Source organism: Notothenia rossii (assembly GCF_949606895.1).
Source record: "Notothenia rossii genome assembly, chromosome: 7".
NCBI lineage: Eukaryota > Metazoa > Chordata > Actinopteri > Perciformes > Nototheniidae > Notothenia > Notothenia rossii.
In genome coordinates, this window is record NC_136905.1 from 81101470 (window position 1) to 81124490 (window position 23021).

The following is a 23021-nucleotide window of genomic DNA, read 5'->3' on the forward strand; positions in this document are numbered from 1 at the left end:
CCCTGCAGCCTTTCCTCCTCCAACGTGCTGCAGCTCCTCCTGTCTCAGTTATACTCTGAAACATGCACATTTTAATAGCCTTTTTGCAGTATTCTGTATAAGAGCTTTAAATATTTACTTTTAATATTTGATTAGGCAGTTTGAGTCATTTTTTTTTAAAAGAAATAACATGTCAAAATTCTTTAATTCCTGCTTCTTAAATGTGCATTTTCTACTTCGACTAATTTATAATAATTGGCTGATTTTATTTGAGCTGTGGACAAGACCCCTAACCCTAACCCGGACATTTGAGGTAGTCATTCTAGGCTTTGTGAAGCAATGGGTGACTTTTTTTGTTACTTTCTTTAAAATGAGATTACGGACCATCTTTCCCTCAGTTTGACCACTAATCCTAACCACTCTGGCTTTTTGCCTAATCCTAAAATACTTCTCCATAAAAGGCTATTTTACTCTCACTTCCAACAATTAAAATGTACTTATGGTACACTCTTATCTTTAGTCCCAAATTGGAAATTAATTTTGATAAATAAAATACATCTCCAAAGAGGGCTATTTGACTCTCAATTCAAACCACTAAACTTTAATAATGGTATACCTTTACTTTAATCTTATTATTCCATTTATTTAGCCAACCACATACTCTCTCTACCCACTTTTTCATTCTGCTCTTTCCACTCCTAACCCCTTTTCCGCCCGAGTCCATCGGGGTCTGACGAGTGATTCATGGGTTAAAACGGGGACGGCCATTTTTGCAGGGGAGGTATCCGCAGGTAACCACCGCTAACCTCCTCGTCTCTGTTCTTCAAGCTTATCTCACCTTCTCCACTTCACATCTTTCATTCTTTATGGTCCAGTCATAATGCTATGCTAGGGTAAGGCCGACACGTCCTCTAGTGCGCGTGCCTTTCCTTGGATCTCTGTATAACCATGAAGTCGTTGGGCGACATGGGGAGATCCGGTGGCCCTTCCAAAAACCTAACCCGGACATTTGAGGTAGTCATTCTAGGCTTTGTGAAGCAATGGGCGACTTTTTTAAAGATGAGATTACTTTAGGTGTCCGTGGAAGATGAAATCGAACTTGTTGCATAGTAGAAGACCACAATCATCAACATAAAATGTGTGGTTTAAAATCAAATCAAAGAATAAAACTTACAACATATATAGAACAGTCAAATCTGCGGTACACTACAAGAACATGGGACCAACTAACTCTGAGGGATGAATCCATAATTGAACTAATAGTTAAGTTGCAGTTCAAGTTTTTTTTTTTAGATGTTTACGGTTATTTTACAATCTGCTGTAGTCTTTATCATCGTACCTGGTATTTTTGATCCCATTTTCACTCAGTGGCATATTCGTAGATGTTCTGAGAGTTATAATAAAGTCCATCACTAACAGTTTTCTTCGGTGTGCAGGCGGTTGCAGAAGGTTTCAAAGAAGCCGTGCAGTACGTCCTCCCTCAGCTGATGATGGTCCCGGTTTACCACTGCATGCACTACTTCGAGCTTCTGCAGGTACGTTCTTAGCCGGCATGCGAATAACTTAGAAATGATTGGTTTCCAGGGTTTCTAGAAAATGTCTGTTGGATTGTTTTTTGGTTTATAGTTATTTTGCCGATCACATCAAATGTGATTTTGCACAGCTGATATCTTGAATCTGCAGAAGTGCTTCTGTAAAGACACCTACAGTCTTCTGTGTTTATCAAATATACCCACAAAAGTGTTTTTTCCTGCATTTGTGTTCAGCTTGAGCTTCAATCTCAGGATCCATGTATCTGTGATCCTCTCCAGAATGGAAGTAGTCATCACATACAGAGCATCAACTAGTTCCTGAACAGTGTCCTTCACATGCTGATATCCAAGAGAGGGAGTTCCACAGTCACAAGATGGAGGGATAGAAAGCAGTATTCAATGTTTACTTCAGATTAGCTCCACGTCTGAAATGATCCTGCTTGTCATATGTCTCTCTCCATAGAGGCTGAATCATCATGTTAATCACATAGCTATCATATGCCTCAAACAGTCCTGATGCTCTTCTAGGTAATCACACATCCTGTCATGTTCACAGCTACAGTTGGGATACCTTTGTTATCATGTGGACTCTGATACTGGGAGAGGACATTCACTATTTTCCCCAACACTTTGTTTTTTGCAGACACTGCAGGAGCGCAGTCAGGACCTGGACGACAGAGAGTGTCTGAAGCAGGCGATCACTGCACTGCTGAACCTGCAGTGCAGCGTGGAGCGAATCTACACCAAGCACCAGCCTCGCCGCAAACCTGGGTACAAATCCTCGATTTCATATTCTCAACTATTCCCTAGTTTCTCTCATGGAAACATCGAAAGAAAAAGGTGACATGCATAGAAGCAGCAGCCGATGTTAGCTGTTATGGTTTTAAATTATGACGGAATAAAATATGAAGAAGGTCCTTAATGTTGAAAGACAAGACGATGACTGAAGGCAACCTTACGTAACTAAAAAGTAATTTACAACGTGTAAAAACGTATTTGGCAACATGTAAAACTAGTATTTTTGCAAATGTTCCACAAATGATACAAGTTTGATCAGGTGTGCAGGAACTATCTAGCTTCTTTTGGAGAGAAAAAAAGAAATAAATGGATTTTCAGAAGTCGTAATCCTTAAAGTAAATATTTTACAAAGATGTCATTGGAGCATTCAGCGGCCGTGTATTAGAGTATGAATCTGTTTTATCCCCATTACTTATTACGCAGAAAGCAGATGCTGCGTGGCATCAGTTCGCATCAGGGGCCCCGTTCCACCGCCCTTATTTATTTACATATTTAGTAGGGATGTCCCGATCACCTTTTTTTGCTCCCGATCCGATTCCGATCATTTGATTTTGACAATTTGCCGATACTGATTTTTCCCGATCTGATCTTTATGCAATGCATTAAGAGAAAAAAAAGAAAAAAGCATTCAAGTTGTCCCTTAAGGTTATTTTTTTATTTAAATTGGATATTCTATCCAACATGGATATTGCTTCTTTCTTTCACAGCAGCATTGGATCAGTTCAGTTGTGCAGCATTGGATCAAAACAAAATAAAATGTTCAGTACTCGTTAGCTTACTGCTACAATTAGACACTGCGCCCACTCTGTTGCCAGATTTGAGAGAAATAAGCAGGTCTATGAAAACAAGCCCCAAAGAAGCAACACATACATGATGTTCTGTAATTTGAAACTAAAACTAAGGCCTCAGGATGACTTTAACACTTGAACATGGTCATTTTTGTTTTGTAACATTGAATACAAAAAAAAAAAAAGTATTAAAAAAAAAAAGAAAAAATTCCCGATCCCCAATTTTTTTCTCCCGATTCCGATCTTTTGAAAATCACGTGGTCGGCTCCGATCCCCGATCACGTGATCGGATCGGGACATCTCTAATATTTAGGATTATTTTGGTGTGTTAATAGTTAGATTTTCCGCATGATCTGACTCCGTGTCCCCACCCCCCCCACAGTGAGCCAATGTACCGGCTGTACAGCAGGCAGGTCCGCAGCAAACAGCTCGCCATCAAACGCATGAACGAGATCCAGAAGAGCATCGACGGCTGGGAGGGGAAGGACATCGGCCAGTGCTGCAGCGAGTTCATCCTCGAAGGTCCTCTGCTGCGGGCCGGCGCCAAACACGAGCGACACAACTTCCTGTTCGACGGCCTCATGATCAGCTGCAAGGCCAATCAGAGCTCTCGACTCCCGGGGTCCGGCAGCGGCGCCGAGTACCGCCTCAAGGAGAAGTTCGTGCTGAGGAAGATCCGCATCGTGGACCGCGAGGACTCCACGGAGCTGCGGCACGCCTTCGAACTCATCGGGAAGGACGAGAACTGTGCGGTGTTCTGCGCTCGGACGGCGGAGGAGAAGGCGGCGTGGATGGCGGGGTTAGTCACGCTGCAGTACCGATCCACGCTGGACCGCATGTTGGACACGGTGCTGCAGCACGAGGAGCAGGCGCACCCTCTGAGGCTGCCGTCGCCAGAGGTGTACCGCTTCGCCGTGCAGGACTCTGAGGAGAACATTGTGTTTGAGGACAAAGTGCAGAGCAAAACGGGGATCCCCATCATAAAGGCCGGCACCGTGGTGAAGCTCATAGAGAGGCTCACCTACCACATGTATGCTGGTGAGATGCTGCAGTACATATTGTTCTTCTGGAAGGTTAAATATTAAGGAGTAACAGTGTTTCCCACAGATCTGAAATATACTTGGGGGGGTGGTGGTAGCGGGGGGGGGGGTGGGGGGGGGTTGAGGTGACGTGCCTTTGTGACTTGCAACAACATTAACATTAACCTTTCTGTTGGTCGCTTGTTAGCAGACCCTTCATGCGATGGCAGAGCGAACAGGTATAGGCAGGGCCCATAGTGATAGCCCTATAGTTTAAATCTACTACCCACAAATAAACATATGGATATGGGTTACTATTTTAAAAAATATTGTAAAGGTATTTACGAACCTGTCCATGTGATTTTAAGTGGAGGTGGACCTCAGATCCTCTAGGGGACCATTTCCAATATGAAAAAACACTGACACCCTCAAATGGAAATATGTGTTTACTTAATTGGTGACCACACCGTTTGAGACCCACTGAGAACTTAGACTAAGTTCATCTAAACACTCAGAGAGTCCTTTACCTCACCTGAGCTGAGGTTATCCCGAGCTTGAATGACACACAGAGACCAATCAACGGCTTTGATTTATGATCTGTATGACAGTGACCATGTCGGCAGGCCACATCATGTAGACAGCCAGTCACTCAAAAAATCCTCAGGCCAGCCGGCCACTTAACAGGCCAGGCCATCGGGAAACTCCCCGGTCCTCCCGATGGCCAGTCCGGGACTGGGTACTGGAGGCGTAGAGTGAGGGATCATTGTCCACAAGTTCATTGATCGTCGTGGTCGCAGACGAAAGAAAATAAAAAAGATTAATAAAACTAAATGGGTCGTGAAATATACCTGGGCGGCCCGCCAAAGTATAGTCTATGTGTGGGAAACCCTGAGTAATTCACCACAGAATAGAGTGCCACAGTGACGCGTCCTAAAACCCGGAAGTAAACTCCTTCCGGTTCTTTCGACAAAAAGCAATTTGATTTCTCCATAGGAAGTTGGAAAATAGCTGGAAATAAGGTCTGTGTTTGAGACAAATTGAAGAGACGGATCACGTTTTGTTCTACGACATTAAATACATCAGCAGTGACCCCACTGGTGATTTCTGAAGAGTTTACGTGTCTGAAAAACGATGGTTGTTACCGAATGGCTGAATAGGACTACAGAAGTTGTCGAGGCCGTTGTACGTCATTACGCCGAACACGTAAACACTCTTCTAAGTTTGTTTCCCCGTCCTGCCTCCTGCAAACTGTTAAAACAAACGCTTCAACTTGTACCATTTAGAATCTGTAGTTTTGAATATGGATCTTAAGTCGGCGTGACGTTGAAGCAGCGACCCTGCTGTAGTTTGTTTATAGCATAACGTTAGCATTTTGCTTCTGGCGACTAGATTTATGATTCGAAAATTATAAAAGTAGGGTAGACATGTGGAGATTATCCAGCTGAACAAAACGTGATCCGTCTCTTAAATGTGTCTCAACCACAGACCTTATTTCTATTTTCCTAAATCCTATGGAGAAATTGCATTGCGTTTTGTCGAAGGAACCGGAAGGAGTTTACGTCGGGGTTTTAGGACGCGTCACTGTGGCTCTCTATGATCATCAGTATATCAGTTCCTCCCCCACATGTTGCCTTGAATTCCTGAGGAGAATGTGGCTTTTCTCTCATGCCTCCACGGTGACAGACAATCAAAAAGTAGACCCAAAGTCTTTATGAATTAAAGTTTTAACAACAGCAAAATACAGGAAGAAAAACACTTCAGTTGGAGGGGTAAAATATAAACATTTTTTCAAAAAAGTGTTTTCCGACTTTCCTCTGTTTTTATATCATATCATATATAGGCATTTTCCCCTTAAAGAATAGAAATAAGGGATTCATTTTCGAAGTCTAGATTTGAGTTGTGTGAGTATTATGCCTAATATATCCAGTCTATGCTCACCACTTCACTAACACATGACTAAAATGCACTATTTAAAACATTGCAAAACATCCAAACTCTTACACAAATTAAGGATAAACAGTACTTACACTGCGGCGTCTGAGAAAGCATTGTAAGTGTCGTAAATAGTACGATGTTATTGGAAATGCATACATTTGGGATAGTGCTGCAGTAAATAATCTCCGTCCAAGGTGGTATCTTTAAATGTCTATATCAGGGGTGTCAAACTCAATTTGATCGCGGGCCACATCAGCATTATGGCTGCACTCAAAGGGCCGGTTGTAACTTTAGGACTATATAAAAAATACATATATAAATATATATATAAAATAATGTATTATATTACATTATTTCCTCTGCATTGGATTATTATCAGAATTAACTACGTATGAAAGCAGAAGTCTGGGGCAAATAATTGCAAGTCTCTTCAGTGAGAATGTCACAAAAAGATATTTAAAGAAAAGCCAAATTCTAGAAAAAAAGTCACAAAAAAAAAAAAAGTGACATTTAAAAAATAAAAAAGTGACATTTAAAAAAGAGTCAAATTTCTGAGAAAGGGGCACCTTCTAAGAAAAAAGGCATATTTAGAAGAAAAAAAGTTTAATTCTGAGAAAAAAAGTCTAATTTGAGATGCATTGTGGGACATGTAGTTCATGGGCAACGTGCTTCTGTAAATCATCATGTAACCGTATAATAAAAATAATATTCTTTGCAAGCTCTTGTGGGGCCGCAGAAAATGAAGTCACGGGCCGGATTTGGCCCCCGGGCCTTGAGTTTGACACCCCTGGTCTATACCATATGAAAAAACTGAAGTTTTTGCATGAAAAAGTACTGGGAAAATGTATCAAATATCATGGAGTTATGTGAGAGTTTGTTAACAGATATTTCTTATAGTTTTTATAGTATTTCTGCATTGTGATGTAGGGTCTCTTGGTTTGTTATCTAATCTATTCTATCTGTTTGTAGACCCTAACTTTGTGCGCACGTTTCTTACCACGTACCGATCCTTCTGCAAACCACAGGAGCTGCTCACCCTGCTCATAGACAGGTACACTTCAGACCCTATCTGGTTTACTGCATTCCTCCTGCAGCCATAAGAGCGATATTTCTCTGTGCTGTGGTGTTGCCTGTCTTCATTTATCTGATAATATTCTCCTCAGGATTGAGATCCCGGAGCCAGAGCCGACGGAGGAGGACCGGCAGGCGCTTTGGAACGGGGACCAGCCGATGGCGGCCGAGCTGCAGCGGTTCAGGAAGGAGTACGTGCAGCCGGTCCAACTCAGGTACCACAGATCAATCAGGAGAGACGTAACGTTGATGTAACGATATATATGTATTGCTGGGAATACACAGATTCATGTAATGGTGTTTGGCGATTAGACCCCGTTGTGCTGGAATATCATTCGGGAGGGAAAAACCCGAATCGATGAAACCCAAGGTATTACATTGTGTAGCTTGTTTTCAATAAGTATCTAAATGGTCCAAAGAGGCTGTATTCTACAGTGTGCCTGAATGTAATCATTGCGTAGGTGTGTAGTGTGATTCTGTGTAGTTTATTTATGGCATCCCGTTGGATTTGACGTCATCTGAACAGGACATCGCTCGCTCACTGCTTGATAGCGCGAAGGTCCGTTTCCGCCGGTTGCTAAGCAACATCGTTATGGGGAAATGCAAGTCTGCGTCCAAATGGTTGGAAGATAAGGAGGAAGGACAATCAATACTGTATATAGTCAATGTGAGGTGAAGTGTGTCGCCAAGGTAACCGGTTAGAACTCGTAGTGACGATGAGGTCTTAGAATGTATGGAAAGGGTCTTAGAAAGGGTCTGAAGAATTCCTGCATATACCCTGTTTTAAAGGTCGTAAGGGCCACCAGCTGCACTGAATGTGGTTCAAAGCAGGAGTATGTGCTTGCTATGCGTACAGTTTTAGATGATATGGGGAATTACGGAAATTTGTAATGTACCTAAAGTACCACAACAGACGCTCGTAGTCACGCGTCTGTACTGAGAAAAGCCTGGGCAGAATGTTTGGAAATGTGTCAACAGAGAGATCTCATAAAAAATTATGTTTTGCCATATATGTTGAATTCAGATACTAATTATGACAATTTCACACAAATGTCTAACTAAATAAAATGTTTGCATTGAAGTTGGTTAAATGCTGTGTCAGGTTGAATTAAACCCTTGCGGTCGGATTGAGACGAGGTTTTGTTTAAAGTTTGAGTCTCTAAACTTGTAGATAAAACTCACCTTTCATTTCATAGAACAAAGGTCCTTCATCTCCTGTTCTTTTACTCTGTCCTCTTAAGGCCCTGGCGTCCTCACTGAGCCGCAGTCTTTCTCTTATATATATATCCTTATATGGAGTAAAGCACAAGAATAGCCTGTAAGTGAAGAACCATTAAAAACCTCTTTGTATCAAGAGCAGCTGCAATAAAATCCTTTAAGGTAAAAGGGTAAACGACTTCTGCTCACACAAAGTAAATCTCTCTAGATGGCATCAAGACGGCCATTAGGTTTGTAGCATCTTTAGAGTGTGTGCATTAAGCAACACACACACATTATAAATCAAATCTTAAAGTGTTTGAACATTGAATAACACAAACTTAAAGCACATTGTCTTTGGGTGGTCGCTTGTTATAAACAATTGAATGTGGTCCAAACTGTTGACTTTGAATCCAGGATAGTCAAAGTTTACTATCTGTTCAGACACAGAGAAAAGGACAAAACCTTCCCGCTGTTTCTATTTTTAAACGTCCTTACTTTTGAGAAGTTAACTAACAAAGAAAACACACTGACCATAAAAAACTTTTTAGATCATTTAGACCTTATTTATAGGAAAAATGTCTCTTTTCTACATTATTCCTTTGTCACGTAATGTGTTATTATTTGGATTTCTTGGTTAAAATAAATACAAATAAATAAAAAGGTGCTTCCAGGTAACCGATTAATATGCAGATAGTTTATTGGATTCATTGATAGGTATGAAACATTTCAGAAAATATTAAAACATGTCCATCCCACTATTTTTAAAGAGATTCTTGCATGAAAAGTTACTTCAGCTGAGTGACTCGAAAGAGCAATTTCCCTACTGTAATTGATTAAGCTGTTATGGGATTCTTCATGCAAAGAAGTCAGAACGTTGACAGTGCCAGGAGGGCAGATTTAAACCCTGTATTTAAAGGTCCCATGTCATGCCCATTTCTACTGATCATATTTCCATTGTTGAGGTCTACTAAAAATAGATTTACATTGTTCAATGTCCCAAACTCACATTGGTTTCTCATACAGCATCTCTGTATAGTGTGTATTCACTCTCTGTCCTACACGGCTTGTTGGAGCTCCTGCCCCCCCCACCCCCCCCTGTGGGCCCAGTGGCCGTCTGCGAGACACAGCGAAACCCATTCCCAAACACACGCACACACCCGCAGCCTGGCTGGGAGTTTGTGTGTGTGCCCAGGCTGAGTTCCGCGGTGTCTCGCTGTCTCGCTGACCCCACACCAGTGAGCCAGCTCACAGTGTCCATTTGGACCAACATGCAGAGCCGTTACGTTACGTCAATATACCCGAAATACGTCACTATACCCAAGAAGTAAACAATGGAAAAAGAGAAATGTCCAACGAGGCGTTCTGGGTCAGCATAGACAGGTCTTTTCTGTGTTAGAGTTTTACTCACTACAGGGTGTACTTTGAGGGTTTTGACTCTGCAGACCGTTTACATGCAGAAAAACCTTCATAACACACAAGGGGACGGGTAATAACCAGAAAAGCATGACATGGGACCTTTAAGAGATTAAAGTTGTTCATTAACAATAAAAAAACTTGAGTTTTTCTGTTAAATTTAGCTCAAAGTTTCATTCAAAGTTCATCAAGTAATTAGAAAAAAATCCTTCAAAACAGTCGGTCGACTAAAATGCCTCAAATGAACATTTAAATCAGTAAAAACATCTCTCCAATTGTAGGGTTTGAAAGGAATGTAAATGTGTGTTTGCTCCGCAGAGTCCTCAACGTTTTCCGTCAGTGGGTCGAACATCATTTCTACGACTTTGAGAACGATCCTGAGCTGAGGAGTCGGTTAGAGGAATACATCACCAGCAAGTTCCAGCTGCGAGGTCAGACACACACTCACACTCACACTCACACTCACACTCACACTCACACTCACACTCACACTCACACACACACTCACACTCACACTCACACTCACACACACACACACACTCACACTCACACTCACACTCACACACACACTCACACTCACACTCACACACACATTTTTATCAAGCTTTATACATAAAATCAGCACTTTTGAAACAGGAAGTGAAATAGAGGGATATGAGGCATGACTAGAATGGGTGATCTGTTTGGTATTTTGAGCAAAACACTTCATACATGTTTTTTATATATTTGTATTTATCTGAGACCTATGCTATTGCCTAAAAATAGCATGCTAGGTGACCTTTAAATGTTTATTCTATAGTTTTAAACCCAACCAAATCTCCAAATTTGAAAACATGTGAGTTTATAAATACATGTTAATCAGCTCTATTTACAATTCCTATAGTAGCCTTAAAAACTTGATTTGATGTATCATGTACACATTGCTCTAAACCTCCACACCGTAGGTAATACAAATAACTTCATTTTTATTTCTTGAGTCAATTAGTGATCTTTAATAATTGACATGTTAGAAAAATCTCACTGGTCACCGGCTTGAGCTTCAATCTCAGGATCCATGTATCTGTGATCGTCTCCAGAATGGAAGTAGTCATCACATACAGAGCATCAACTAGTTCCTGAACAGTGTCCTTCACATGCTGATATCCAAGAGAGGGAGTTACACAGTCACAAGATGGAGGAATAGAAAGCAGTATTCAATGTTTACTTCAGATTAGCTCCACGTCAGAAATGATCATGCTTGTCACATGTCTCTCTCCATAGAGGCTGAATCATCATGTTAATCACATAGCTATCATATGCCTCAAACAGTCCTGATGCTCTTCTAGGTAATCACACATCCTGTCATGTTCACAGCTACAGTTGGGATACCTTTGTTATCATGTTACTCTGATATTGGAAGAGTACAGTCCTAACACATAATAAAAGTTATCTTCCGTGTCTCCCTCTCAGGAAAGTCGATGAGGAAGTGGGTGGAGTCTATCAATAAGATCATCAAGAGGAAGCTGCAGACGCAGTCGAACGGCGTCAGCCACAACATCACCTTCGAGTCGCCGCCCCCCCCCATCGAGTGGCACATCTGCCGGGCGGGGCAGGTGGAGACCTTCGACCTCATGACCCTTCACCCCATCGAGATCGCCCGGCAACTCACGCTGCTCGAGTCTGAGCTGTACAGGTGAGGAGGGCAGGGGGCGTACAGACAAAACATATATTATAATGGATATAATAACGATTTACACTTTATAGCTGAAAGGGCCCAAAACATTATAATACTAATATCTGTGACAATAATTATAAGACCTTTTTAATATCTTTTATAATAATAATACTTTTTAAACTGTATTTATACATTTTTGTAAGGATTTTTATTTTGATTAGTTGTATTAATATATTGTTTTCCTAAATATTTTTATTTTGTTATTATACATTTTTTATAAGGATTTTTTAATTATGAATTTTTAAATGTATATGAATTTTGTCGAAAGTTTTTTTTATATTTTATTTGTCACAATGTTTTATTAATATTATTAAACAACACTGTTATTTAGTTTGTTTTTACAGATAAATACAATAATCTGCTGCAGAGTGAATTTTTTACAATTTTCTGGTTACGATGAAATTGTTACTTGCAGCCTTTCTGTAAGATAAACCTCTTCCTCCTCTTCCTCTTCCTCCTCCTCTTCCTCCTCTACCTCAGAGCGGTGCGTCCCTCGGAGTTGGTGGGCAGCGTTTGGACCAAAGAGGACAAAGAGAAGAACTCCCCGAACCTGCTGCGTATGATCCGCCACACCACCAACCTCACGCTGTGGTTCGAGAAGTGAGTCCACACACACACACACACACACACACACACACACACACACACACACACACACACACACACACACACACACACACACACACACACACACACACACACACACACACTTTATCTTCAGTCTATATCAGACAATCATCTCACACCTGTACCTGTGTGTTGGGAAAATACTGAATGTCCTCTCCCAATATCAGAGTCCACATGGTAACAAAGGTATCCCAACTGTAGCTGAGAACATGACAGGATGTGTGATTACCTAGAAGAGCATCAGGACTGGTTGAGGCATATGATAGCTATGTGATTAACATGATGATTCAGCCTCTATGGAGAGAGACATATGACAAGCATGATCATTTCTGACGTGGAGCTAATCTGAAGTAAACATTGAATACTGCTTTCTATTCCTCCATCTTGTGACTGTGGAACTCCCTCTCCTGGATATCAGCATGTGAAGGACACTGTTCAGGAACTAGTTGATGCTCTGTATGTGATGACTACTTTTTTGAGATTTTGATAAAAGTCAGAATTTTGAGATTTTGATTAAAAAAAGTCAGAATTTTGAGATTTTGATTAAAAAAAAGTCCGAATTTTGAGATTTTGAGAAAAATTCAGACCGTTGAGATTTTGAGAACAATTTCCGAATTTTGAGAGGAAGTCAGAATTGTGAGATTTTGAGATTTCGGGAAAAAGTCCGAATTTTGAGAAATAAAGAATTTTGAGAAAAATGTCAGAATGTGGGATTTTCAGAAAAAAGTGACGAGGTGACATTTTCCTAACACTGTGTGTGTCTCAGGTGCATTGTGGAGACGATGAACCTGGAGGAGCGTGTGGCCGTGATGTCTCGGGTCATCGAGATCCTGCAGGTTTTCCAGGAGCTCAACAACTTCAACGGCGTTCTGGAGGTGGTCAGCGCCATCAACTCTGTCCCCGTGTACCGGCTGGACCACACCTTCGAGGTCAGGGAGAACACCATAACACTTTATCATATCATTATAATAATAATAATAATAATAATAATAATAATCATCATATGTGTCCTCTCCATATTTGTGTTTTTATCATGTTCGGTTGATTTTACCTCTCAGAATATTTAACACATTGTACGGTGTCCTTGGGTGTCATGAAAGGCACCTTAAATCAAATGTATTATTATTATTATTATTATTATATCGAGTCTGGCATTTGTCCTGCATCACAGCAGCTCCATTTACAGCATGAAAAAGCACAAATATTAAAGACAAGATACAAGGGAATAACAACAGGGCTCCAGTCTAAAAAAGCATTACATTCCTTCATCTAAAACTAAGCCTTTTATTGTATTAAAATGTCTTAAATCACTTTTATTAATTTTTTTAAACTGGCGTTGGAAGGTTTTACTTTATATTTTAATCTGACGCTTTTTTGTGAAATTTCAAATTATTTGATTACAACTGCATTTGTAAAAAAACAAACCTCAAGACCACAAATGAAAACAATAGAAATAATCTGAGGGTGTGGAGTTAGAAAGAAATGATTCGCCGCTAACAATCCTGAATCTCTAAGCAAACCGGTTACGTTGCATTGTGGGTAATGTAGTCAACAGCAACTATATGTGTACAAAAATGAATAAAAGTTGTTAAAAGCTCAAGACTACACATTTAAAACAATAAAATAATCTGAGGGTGTGGCGTGAGAATTAAATGATCAGCTGCTAACACTTCTGAGTCTTTAAGTAAACTGTTGCTGGTTAAGTTGCATTGTGGGTAATGTAGGCACCAGGTGTTGACGAGTAAAACTAATGGTACAGGTATGCAATGACATTTTGGTTCCATACTTTTTTTTTACGTTAGCATGCTAACAGGCCAAGGAAAAAAAATGCTATCAATCTTTTTTTAATATCTAATTGTTGTAAATCTTATCTTAATATTAATAATTAAGACACATCTGATGTTTGTAGTTTTTTACATGCATTTGAATCCCAATGCTGAACATAATTTATTTCTCTCTTCTGCACCAACAGGCGATACCGGAGAGGAAGAGGAAGATCCTGGAGGAAGCCGTGGAGCTGAGTCAGGACCACTTTAAGAAATATTTGGCTAAACTCAAGTCAATAAACCCGCCCTGTGTGCCTTTCTTTGGTACGTTTTTATTTTCATTTGACCACATGTGGTGCCTAACTTCTGACCCTGCTTCAACGTCATTTCATTTAATTTCAGGGCTTCCGCGGGGTCTCAAAAAGTATTAAAAGTTTAGCGAAAATGGTCTTAAAATGTATGGAAAGGGTTTTAAAAAAGGTCTTAAAAGGTTTTACATTTGACTTCAGGATTCCTGCATATACCCTGCATTTCTATTTGTTCCGTTCATGGTATGCACAACTTAATGTATGACAATGATTTACAAAACATGTCTCTGGAAACACACCGTACCCGAAAAGGAGCAGGGAGAAGAAAATAATCTGACATGACCTGCCCCTTTCTCAAAGAACATATAATAACTAGACATAGATGATCTGTCCTTGAGATTTTCTAACTCACAGCCAATCAGAAAATAAGAGAAACACAAAAACGTACAAAACGAAATACTTAGTTCCCACTTGACAGAAAGAAACAAAACAACACCAACACATGACATGTACAAAAAAAGTGCAACACCCTCATCTGAGTCCTACTGGAGAGCAAGGGGGAAAGTGGCGCATAATAATAATGTAGTAATGAAACACCTCCTCTTCCTCTTCCCCTTCCTCCTCAGGTATATATTTAACCAACATCCTGAAGACGGAGGAGGGGAACCCGGACTTCCTGAAGCGCCACGGCAAAGAGCTGATCAACTTCAGCAAGAGGAGGAAAGTGGCGGAAATCACCGGAGAGATCCAGCAGTACCAGAACCAGCCGTACTGCCTGAAGGTGGAGCACGAGATCCGGGTGAGCGCTCACTTCTACCATCTTCTCTGTGGTCCCTGAACTCGTTTCATATACCTCATTCACACCAGTGCAACTCTGGTTCAAGCTCCGTGCTAGAGCTTTTCAGGTTCAGAACCGGTTCTTCGGTTTAGCTCTGGCTCTTTTCACACTGCCCAGAGTCCGACTGGTGCTGCGTCATTGCGTCATCGTTTGTGTCACGACGTAACCGTTTGCGTGCCTGCTTCATGAAGCCAAACCGCGCGGAACCCCTCACAGCTGACACCGACAAGAACAACAATGGCCGATTGTGCTCCAGCTTCCTCTGTACCTCTTCAGAAGACCAGATTCCCAGTAGGTAGCTGGTCTCTTCAGTGGACCACTGCTGCTTGTTAAGTTTCTCCATCGTTGTGTACAAACTGGATAAAACGCAGGCTTTTTGTTGTTGTTCAGGAGTTGATCCCGCCCCCGCCTCGACGTAAGCGTGACGTATGCGGTGCTTTTGCTCTAGCCGGACAATTTTTTAGTGCTTGAAATGAACCGGATTCCGGAGCTAAGAGGCTGCTCCGCTGCGGTGTGAACAGGAAAACCCGGTGCTTTTCAAGCTCCAGCTCCGAACCGGCCCTGAAACACCGTTGGTGTGAATGAGGTATTAGAGACCCTGAACCCAAATATAAATCCTATATACAGGGTTCCCACAGGGTCTTAAAAAGTCTTACATATGATTTAAAAAAAAAAAAACTAAACACCAATCCTGCAACGAGGAAAGATTGTAGCCAAGGGAGCAGAGCGCACACACACACACACACACACACACACACACACACACACACACACACACACACACACAGACGTAGGTGTTACTCTCATCTATAGAGAGGCGAAGTCCCGCCCATCTACTTCCGACCCATGGGACCTTATTTCAGAATAATTGTGTATTGAAGTCAATGGAGAGAGAAAGGTTATCTTTTGATCCCGTTTGAATTGTGCCATGAATTACACATATGATGTTTGTCAATTTAAAAAATAATTTCCATGTCAAAAAAGTCACAGTTTGTCGTAAAACTGTTGAAATATAAGACTATGAAAAATACGCAACTAGAAAGACTACAAATCCCAGAATCCCGGTCCCGCATGCTGGCTCTTACGGAACCGACTAACTCCCCTTGTGTGTATGCACAGCTCTCAACATGCCCAGACTTTGAGTGATTTTCACCTCTTTTAATACTTTTCACCTCATTCTGAAAAAAAAGAAGTGAAATGTGACGGCCGTATGTGGTGTGAGACGGGAGATGTAGTTCATTGAGCGGTTTCACACAAAAAAAAGTGTTACTTCAGTTCTTTTTTTTGACTTGCAAAATTATCTTTTAAATTGACAAACATCATATGTGTAATTCGTGGCACAATTCAAACGGGATGGAAAGATAATCTTTCTCTCTCCATTGACTTCAATGCATAATTTTTCCTAAATAAGGTCCCATGAAGCTCCCCCGGGAAGGAAGGGACTTCGCCTCTCATCACGAACGTTTTGACTTTCTTTGTTGTTAAATCCTACATTTTAAAACATTGAATTGTTGTTAATGTGTATATGTCCTGAATGAGATGTCTCTTCTGTTGCACATGGATCCTGAATTAAAAAAAAATCCGTGTGTTCCCCAGCGGTTCTTCGAGAACCTGAACCCGATGAACAACCGGAGTGAGAAGGAGTTTGCAGACTACTTGTTCAAAATGTCTCTGGATATTGAGCCACGGCACTGCAGGCAGGCTCCTCGATTCGTAAGTGTTTCACTCCTGGGCTCTGCATTCGTCCCACATGCTAGACATGCAGCAGTTGTGTTTAGCTGAGTCCGGTTTTTAGAGCAATACACACAGTGTCTTTCATAACTTACATATTCTCCAAAACTGCACTTTCGTGTCAAAACTGTTATGATCCCCATTTGTTTTAATTTATTTTATGCACATATTTCATCTAAATCGTATCTTGTTTTATTATTAATATCAAATTTTCATTTTATTTTACATTAAGTTGGCATTTTATTCCTGTTTTTATGTTTTTTTTCTTTTGTCTATTTTCCCTTATTGTAAAGCATTTTCTTCTGCATTACCTGTAAGTTTATTATTATTATTCAGTATGTTATATTTTTCATCACGTACGTACATCCATCCACATTATGTATAGAGTGCTTCTAGAGGACATCTTCTTTTATCAAATTTTAATTTTTTTCATCTTAATTTAATATTTTTCTCTTTTTATATTTATCTTAGTTTTTCGATTTTTACTTACATTTAAAAAAAAAAAAATGTGATACTTTTTTCCATTCATTGTGGCATTAAATCCCTGTTTTGTATCTATTCTCCCATATTTATATCACTGTGTATCATTTGCCGTATTATATTATTTTCCAATAACTGGTCATTTATCCCTGTTGTTGTTGTTGTTGTTGTTGATTCCCCTTCTTGTTGTCAGTTAATTGTAAAGAGATAATGTATTGTGTTGATGTGTTGTGCTGCAGCCCAGGAAGACGCTGTACAACCTGAAGTCCCCGGGGATCCGGCCTGTCCGAACCTCTACCTCTGGGACCCTGAAGGGCCACCCGGTGCCCCTGGAGAGGGAGCCGCCCCACAAGATCACCTTCCGGAGCATCGCGGAGACGGAGCCAGAGTCCCCGGCGTCCGTGCCCACCTCCCCCAACACACCCACCCCCCCGCAGTCCGCCACCTCCGACATGTGCTCCGTGTTCATGGAGCACGACGGCAGCTCGTACGGAGGTGAGGGCCGCACATATGTTACATTTTAAAGGTCACCTATTATGCAAAAATCCTCTTCTTCATGTCTCTTCTACATAAACATGTGTCCCCTCTTCTTCATGTCTCTTCTACATAAACATGTGTCCCCTCTTCATCATGTCTCTTCTCCATCAACATGTGTCCCCTCTTCTTCATGTCTCTTCTACATCAACATGTGTCCCCTCTTCTTCATGTCTCTTCTCCATCAACATGTGTCCCCTCTTCTTCATGTCTCTTCTACATCAACATGTGTCCCCTCTTCTTCATGTCTTTTCTACATCAACACGTGTCCCCTCTTCTTCATGTCTCTTCTACATCAACATGTGTCCCCTCTTCTTCATGTCTCTTCTCCATCAACATGTGTCCCCTCTTCTTCATGTCTCTTCTCCATCAACATGTGTCCCCTCTTCTTCATGTCTCTTCTCCATCAACATGTGTCCCCTCTTCTTCATGTCTCTTCTACATCAACATGTGTCCCCTCTTCTTCATGTCTCTTCTACATCAACATGTGTCCCCTCTTCTTCATGTCTCTTCTCCATCAACATGTGTCCCCTCTTCTTCATGTCTCTTCTCCATCACCATGTGTCCCCTCTTCTTCATGTCTCTTCTACATCAACATGTGTCCCCTCTTCTTCATGTCTCTTCTCCATCAACATGTGTCCCCTCTTCTTCATGTCTCTTCTACATCAACATGTGTCCCCTCTTCTCCATGTCTCTTCTACATCAACATGTGTCCCCTCTTCTTCATGTCTCTTCTACATCAACATGTGTCCCCTCTTCTTCATGTCTCTTCTACATCAACATGTGTCCCCTCTTCTTCATGTCTCTTCTACATCAACATGTGTCCCCTCTGTGGAAAGAGACTCTGAAAGTCTCAGGAACAAAGATTCTCTCTCTTTTTGATCTATTTCTATAAAAACCTGTCTGAAAATGAGCTGATCAGATTTTGGACACTTTATGATGTCATAACGATGTTTTGGTGGTCTTGAGGGAAACTTGGAGTTACGTTCCTTAAGTATTTACAATCTTTTCTTTTAGTTTTCTTTGTACATTCAACAAAGAACATTGCACATGTTTACTTGTGGCTTCTCTCAGCTTTGAACAAAGGTAGAGAACATAAAGAAAATATATTGAAAACGATATAAACATCAAACTGAAATTCAGCAGCCGTGGTTACAAGTTGCATAAATATTTAGTCTCTTTACATTCAAAGATTATTTACACTTTTATTTGACGAGGGGAAAACGTTTTACTGCGCTACATTAATGTCAAACTTGATTTAAAACGGGCCCTGCTTTTATTCTGAAAGGTAAGAGCATGCACTTTTATTTTGAAATCAATCCTCTTCTCCCTCTTCAAATTTTACAGGAAATAACTCCATTTTTGCTCCTGTGCTTCTGCCGCCTTCAAGTGAGTGTTGGCTTTTCCCTTTACAATTCAATTGTTTCTCCAAGATGTTTTCTGTCCCCATTTCAAGTCTTTCTACGTACCAACATTATATATTTTCCATTTTATCAGATTTTATTTTCCATCCTATATTATACATATAATTCATCTTAATGTTATATTTTATTATTTGTATTATTCACTTAATATGCACATAGTTCATCTTATGGGTATCTTTTTTTATATAAATCCAAATTGTATCGTGTGTTTTTATTTATCTAATTTGACTAGAAGTACAAAATGTGTCTTAATTTCCATGTTTTTTGTGTTCACTCTGTCTGTTTTCTTGCTGTCTGGTGGATGAGTCTCCCTAAAGCCGCATTTCGACTACAGGTTTTAGCGCGGCTCGTCACGGCTCGTCTCACTTTAAGCTGCATTGCCATTACAGTAACAGGGGGTCCACGGGGTCTTAAAAAGTATTAAAAGTTGATAAATCAATTTAGCGAAAATGAAGGCGATTAAAAATTATTAAATGGCATTTTCCATGATATTACATTTTGTAGCTTGTTTTCAATAAGTATCTAAATTGTCCAAAGAGGTTGTATTCTACAGTCTGCCTGAATGTAATCATGGCGTAGGTGTGTAGTGTGGTTCTGTTTAGTTTATTTATGGCATCCCGTTGGATTTGACGTCATCTGAACAGGACATCGCACGCTCACTGCTTGATAGCGCGAAGGTCCATTTACGCCGGTTGCTAAGCAACATCGTTATGGGGAAATGCAAGTCTGCGTCCAAATGGTTGGAAGACAAGGAGGAAGGACAATCAATACTGTATATAGTCAATGTGAGGTAAAGTGTGTTGCCAAGGTAACCGGTTAGAACTCAAAGTGGCGATGAGGTCTTCAAATGTATGGAAAGGGTCTTAAAAGGTTTTACGTTTGACTTCAGGATTCCTGCATATACCCTGAGTTAGTAACAAAGGTAGTAACTATAGTAACCACGCAGTGTAGGCGGGGCGATCGGCTGGGTTGTCGAGCATACATTTAAGGATAAAATAGGCTTGTTTGTTAGAAGTGAGCTTTACAATAGATAGGGACACAACGCTTTCAAGCAAAGAACAGAGCGTCGAGCTCCCGCTGTATTTTTTTAACGAGTTTGGAACGTCTGTACCTCGTCCAACGACAACGGCTTGTGTTTTTTTTGCTGCCATTTCTTTATGGATTTGTTGAAATTAGAAACACTTGCTGACGGTAGCTCGTCTGTTTTAAAAATGCTGCTGCTTACGCGACCCTTGGGGACTGTCTCGCGCAAGAATTGCGACGATTCTCTCTGACCAATCAGCGGTCGGCAGTGTTTTACGTCACTAGCTAAGCATACTTTCAGCTCGCTTGTAACTTCGACTGAGGGAGTCCTAAAAAAAAGTACCCGTGAGCCGGTAATACCCCTAGTGAAAAGCAAAAGGAGCGAGCCGAGCCGCGCTAAAGCCCTGCAGTGGAAATGCGCCATAATTGTGCTGTGATAGCGAGCAGGGCCTGTTCTCCATCTTTAACTCTCTGATGGTGTTTTCTTCTGTTCCCAGAGTTCCAGTCGGTGTCGTGCGGCAGCCTCCATCAGCTCGTGGACGAGTCGATGAGACCGCCTCCTCTGCCACCCGCGGAGGAAAGACGCCACGTCTGAATCCAAGGTGAGAACAGGGAGTCATTTCACACCAATCATCACAACCACTCGGTTTGATAGGGATTAACATATTTATGCCAAGAGCAAATAATAATACTATATGCAAGTGTGCACACAAGTGGTACGCATGCGCGGCAACAATCTGAAATGCGTACCGTCACTTGTGTCACAAAGCGCATTTGCGTACCGACGTACTTGTGAAGCTTTTCCAGAAGGCGGTTAGATCACCGGACGACAGAGTCGGTCCTCCGTGTGCACAGACAGGGCTGCTGTTAACGTCGGTCTGTACAGCAGCACTGCGCTAAAACAGCTGATCACAACGTTCACACGCTCTGTGGTCACGAAGCTCTGCACTCCACTACCCCCCCCCCCCCCCCCCCGCGCTGGACACCTGACTATAGGTTCCTATAAAATCAGGAATTGTACGGATTTTGTGATGCACCTTCTGATATATTTTTCTAACTCTTAAGACATTTAAGCTCTGAGTCAGTGTCATCGGACAGAAGAAGCAACCTAAGGAGTTGCAATATTAAAATATAATATTTCTTAAGATAGGCAAAACCTTATCAGCCATGGTGACAGACGAAGCGACCTGAATTATTTTACCTTCAACACCGTCTATTTGACACGTGCTAATTTCCTTCCCTATATGAAGGACTACATTTAAACTCAAGTATCACATCTCACTGCAGATTTTATATAAACTAGGAGTTTAAACTCTTTTTTTTTTTTGCCAAAAGTGACCATATTTGTATGAGAGTGTTGACCTGTGAAAGGGCAAGGTGGTGCATCCGTAAAGCACCTTGTCATTTATATTGGGATGCAAATACTGAGTAGGAAAACAGCGTGGCACTATCCTTTACTAATTGAACATCATGCTGTGTTGAAGAAGACTTGAAACTGGAGATTGAGACCATAAACTCATCAGGGAAATGTTTACTGAGAGAGAGAGAGAAGTAGGAACATTTTCTCACAGACTTCTTTACAATCAGCCAGTCGAGTCGCCCCCTGCTGGATATTTGAGAGAATGCACCCTTAAGACACTTCTTCACTCGCCTTGCAACTAGGGATGCCACAAACCCCATTATGCCTGTTCTGTCTGCTGTACACTATTATTATAATTATAATAATAATACATGACACTTATATAGTTATTTTCTAAAAACTCTTGCGCTGTCAAAGCGCTTTGACAGAGAATAACACAAAAAAAAGAAAAAGCTCAAAGAGACAAACTGAAGACGACCCAACACTAACCGTCCTTCTCCGGGTCTTTTTGTTTATTCATATTTTCTCTTCCTTGTGTCTCAGATGAGCTCCAGGTCCGACAGTCCTCCGGCGATCCCCCCCCGGCTGCCCCCTCCCTCTGCCTCGGATCCAGCCCCGGACCCCGCTCTACAACGGCCCCCCGATGGACGGCCCGCTGCCCAGCCCCCCCCCGCCGCCGCCCGCGCCCCGAGACCCCGAGCACGACACGCCCCTCCGGTTCCTCAGCGACCCCCGGAGATCTTCATCAACTACCCGGTGAACATGCAGCCCTCCCCAGTGGGCCGCTATCACTGGGACTTTGGCTCCGCCCCCTGCTCCCCCAACACCCCCCCCAGCACGCCGTCGCCCCGTGTCCCTCGCCGCAGCTGCCCGCTCAGCGCCAGTCAGAACAGCCTCTACCCGCTGCCCATCACCGCCCCCCCGGTGCCCCCCCGCCACAACTGCAACCCCCAGCTGCCCAAACTCCCACCAAAGACTTACAAGAGGGAGCTGCTGCTGCCCCCCCCCCCTCAGCTGCAGGGCCTCTCGCTGGTGGAGAACACCGACGAATGAAAACACACACGCTGAGAGGGAACACACACACGCTGAGAGGGAACACACACACACACACGATCCCCTGTTTATCAGTCACTGGCACCGTGTTAGCGTTGTTAAAGTCTTGAAGAAAACTTTATTGATCTCTCAGGCCTCCACGGTGAACAAAGAGTCACGTAGAAAAGTCTTATTATTTAAAACAGTGTCCAATACGTGCAGGCGTGCTACTCTCAATGAATGTTGCAATGACTTTACAAAAAAGGTGACATGGTGCATAGAGTAACGGACAGATCTCTCCACACAGAATCATGATCTTGTGTTTCCTACAGATGTATTTTTAACGCTTTTTGCACCCATCGATCAAAGCCATTCTAGTGGAAAGACTAGATTGTTAATCAATAGATAAAAGAAGTGTATTTATCATGAACAGATCTGTAAAACTGAGG

The 23021-nt window shown here is 41.7% G+C and overlaps 1 protein-coding gene across 1 annotated transcript in view; it reads left to right on the forward strand.

The window, feature by feature from the left end:
- The window catches only part of sos2 (son of sevenless homolog 2), an 82343-nt gene extending 59593 nt beyond the window's left edge, over positions 1-22750 (forward strand). The window contains 19 exon segments of the mRNA XM_079694177.1: positions 1414-1514; positions 2155-2282; positions 3480-4135; positions 7021-7102; positions 7215-7337; positions 10054-10166; positions 11185-11407; positions 11930-12049; positions 12843-13005; positions 14049-14166; positions 14777-14949; positions 16585-16701; positions 17439-17694; positions 19081-19122; positions 20678-20748; positions 20750-20782; positions 22084-22134; positions 22136-22250; positions 22253-22750. Of these exon segments, the coding sequence (XP_079550303.1) occupies positions 1467-1514; positions 2155-2282; positions 3480-4135; positions 7021-7102; positions 7215-7337; positions 10054-10166; positions 11185-11407; positions 11930-12049; positions 12843-13005; positions 14049-14166; positions 14777-14949; positions 16585-16701; positions 17439-17694; positions 19081-19122; positions 20678-20748; positions 20750-20782; positions 22084-22134; positions 22136-22250; positions 22253-22593 (2973 nt within the window). The 5' untranslated portion in view covers positions 1414-1466 and the 3' untranslated portion in view covers positions 22594-22750.
- Positions 22751-23021: the final 271 nt, after the last annotated feature.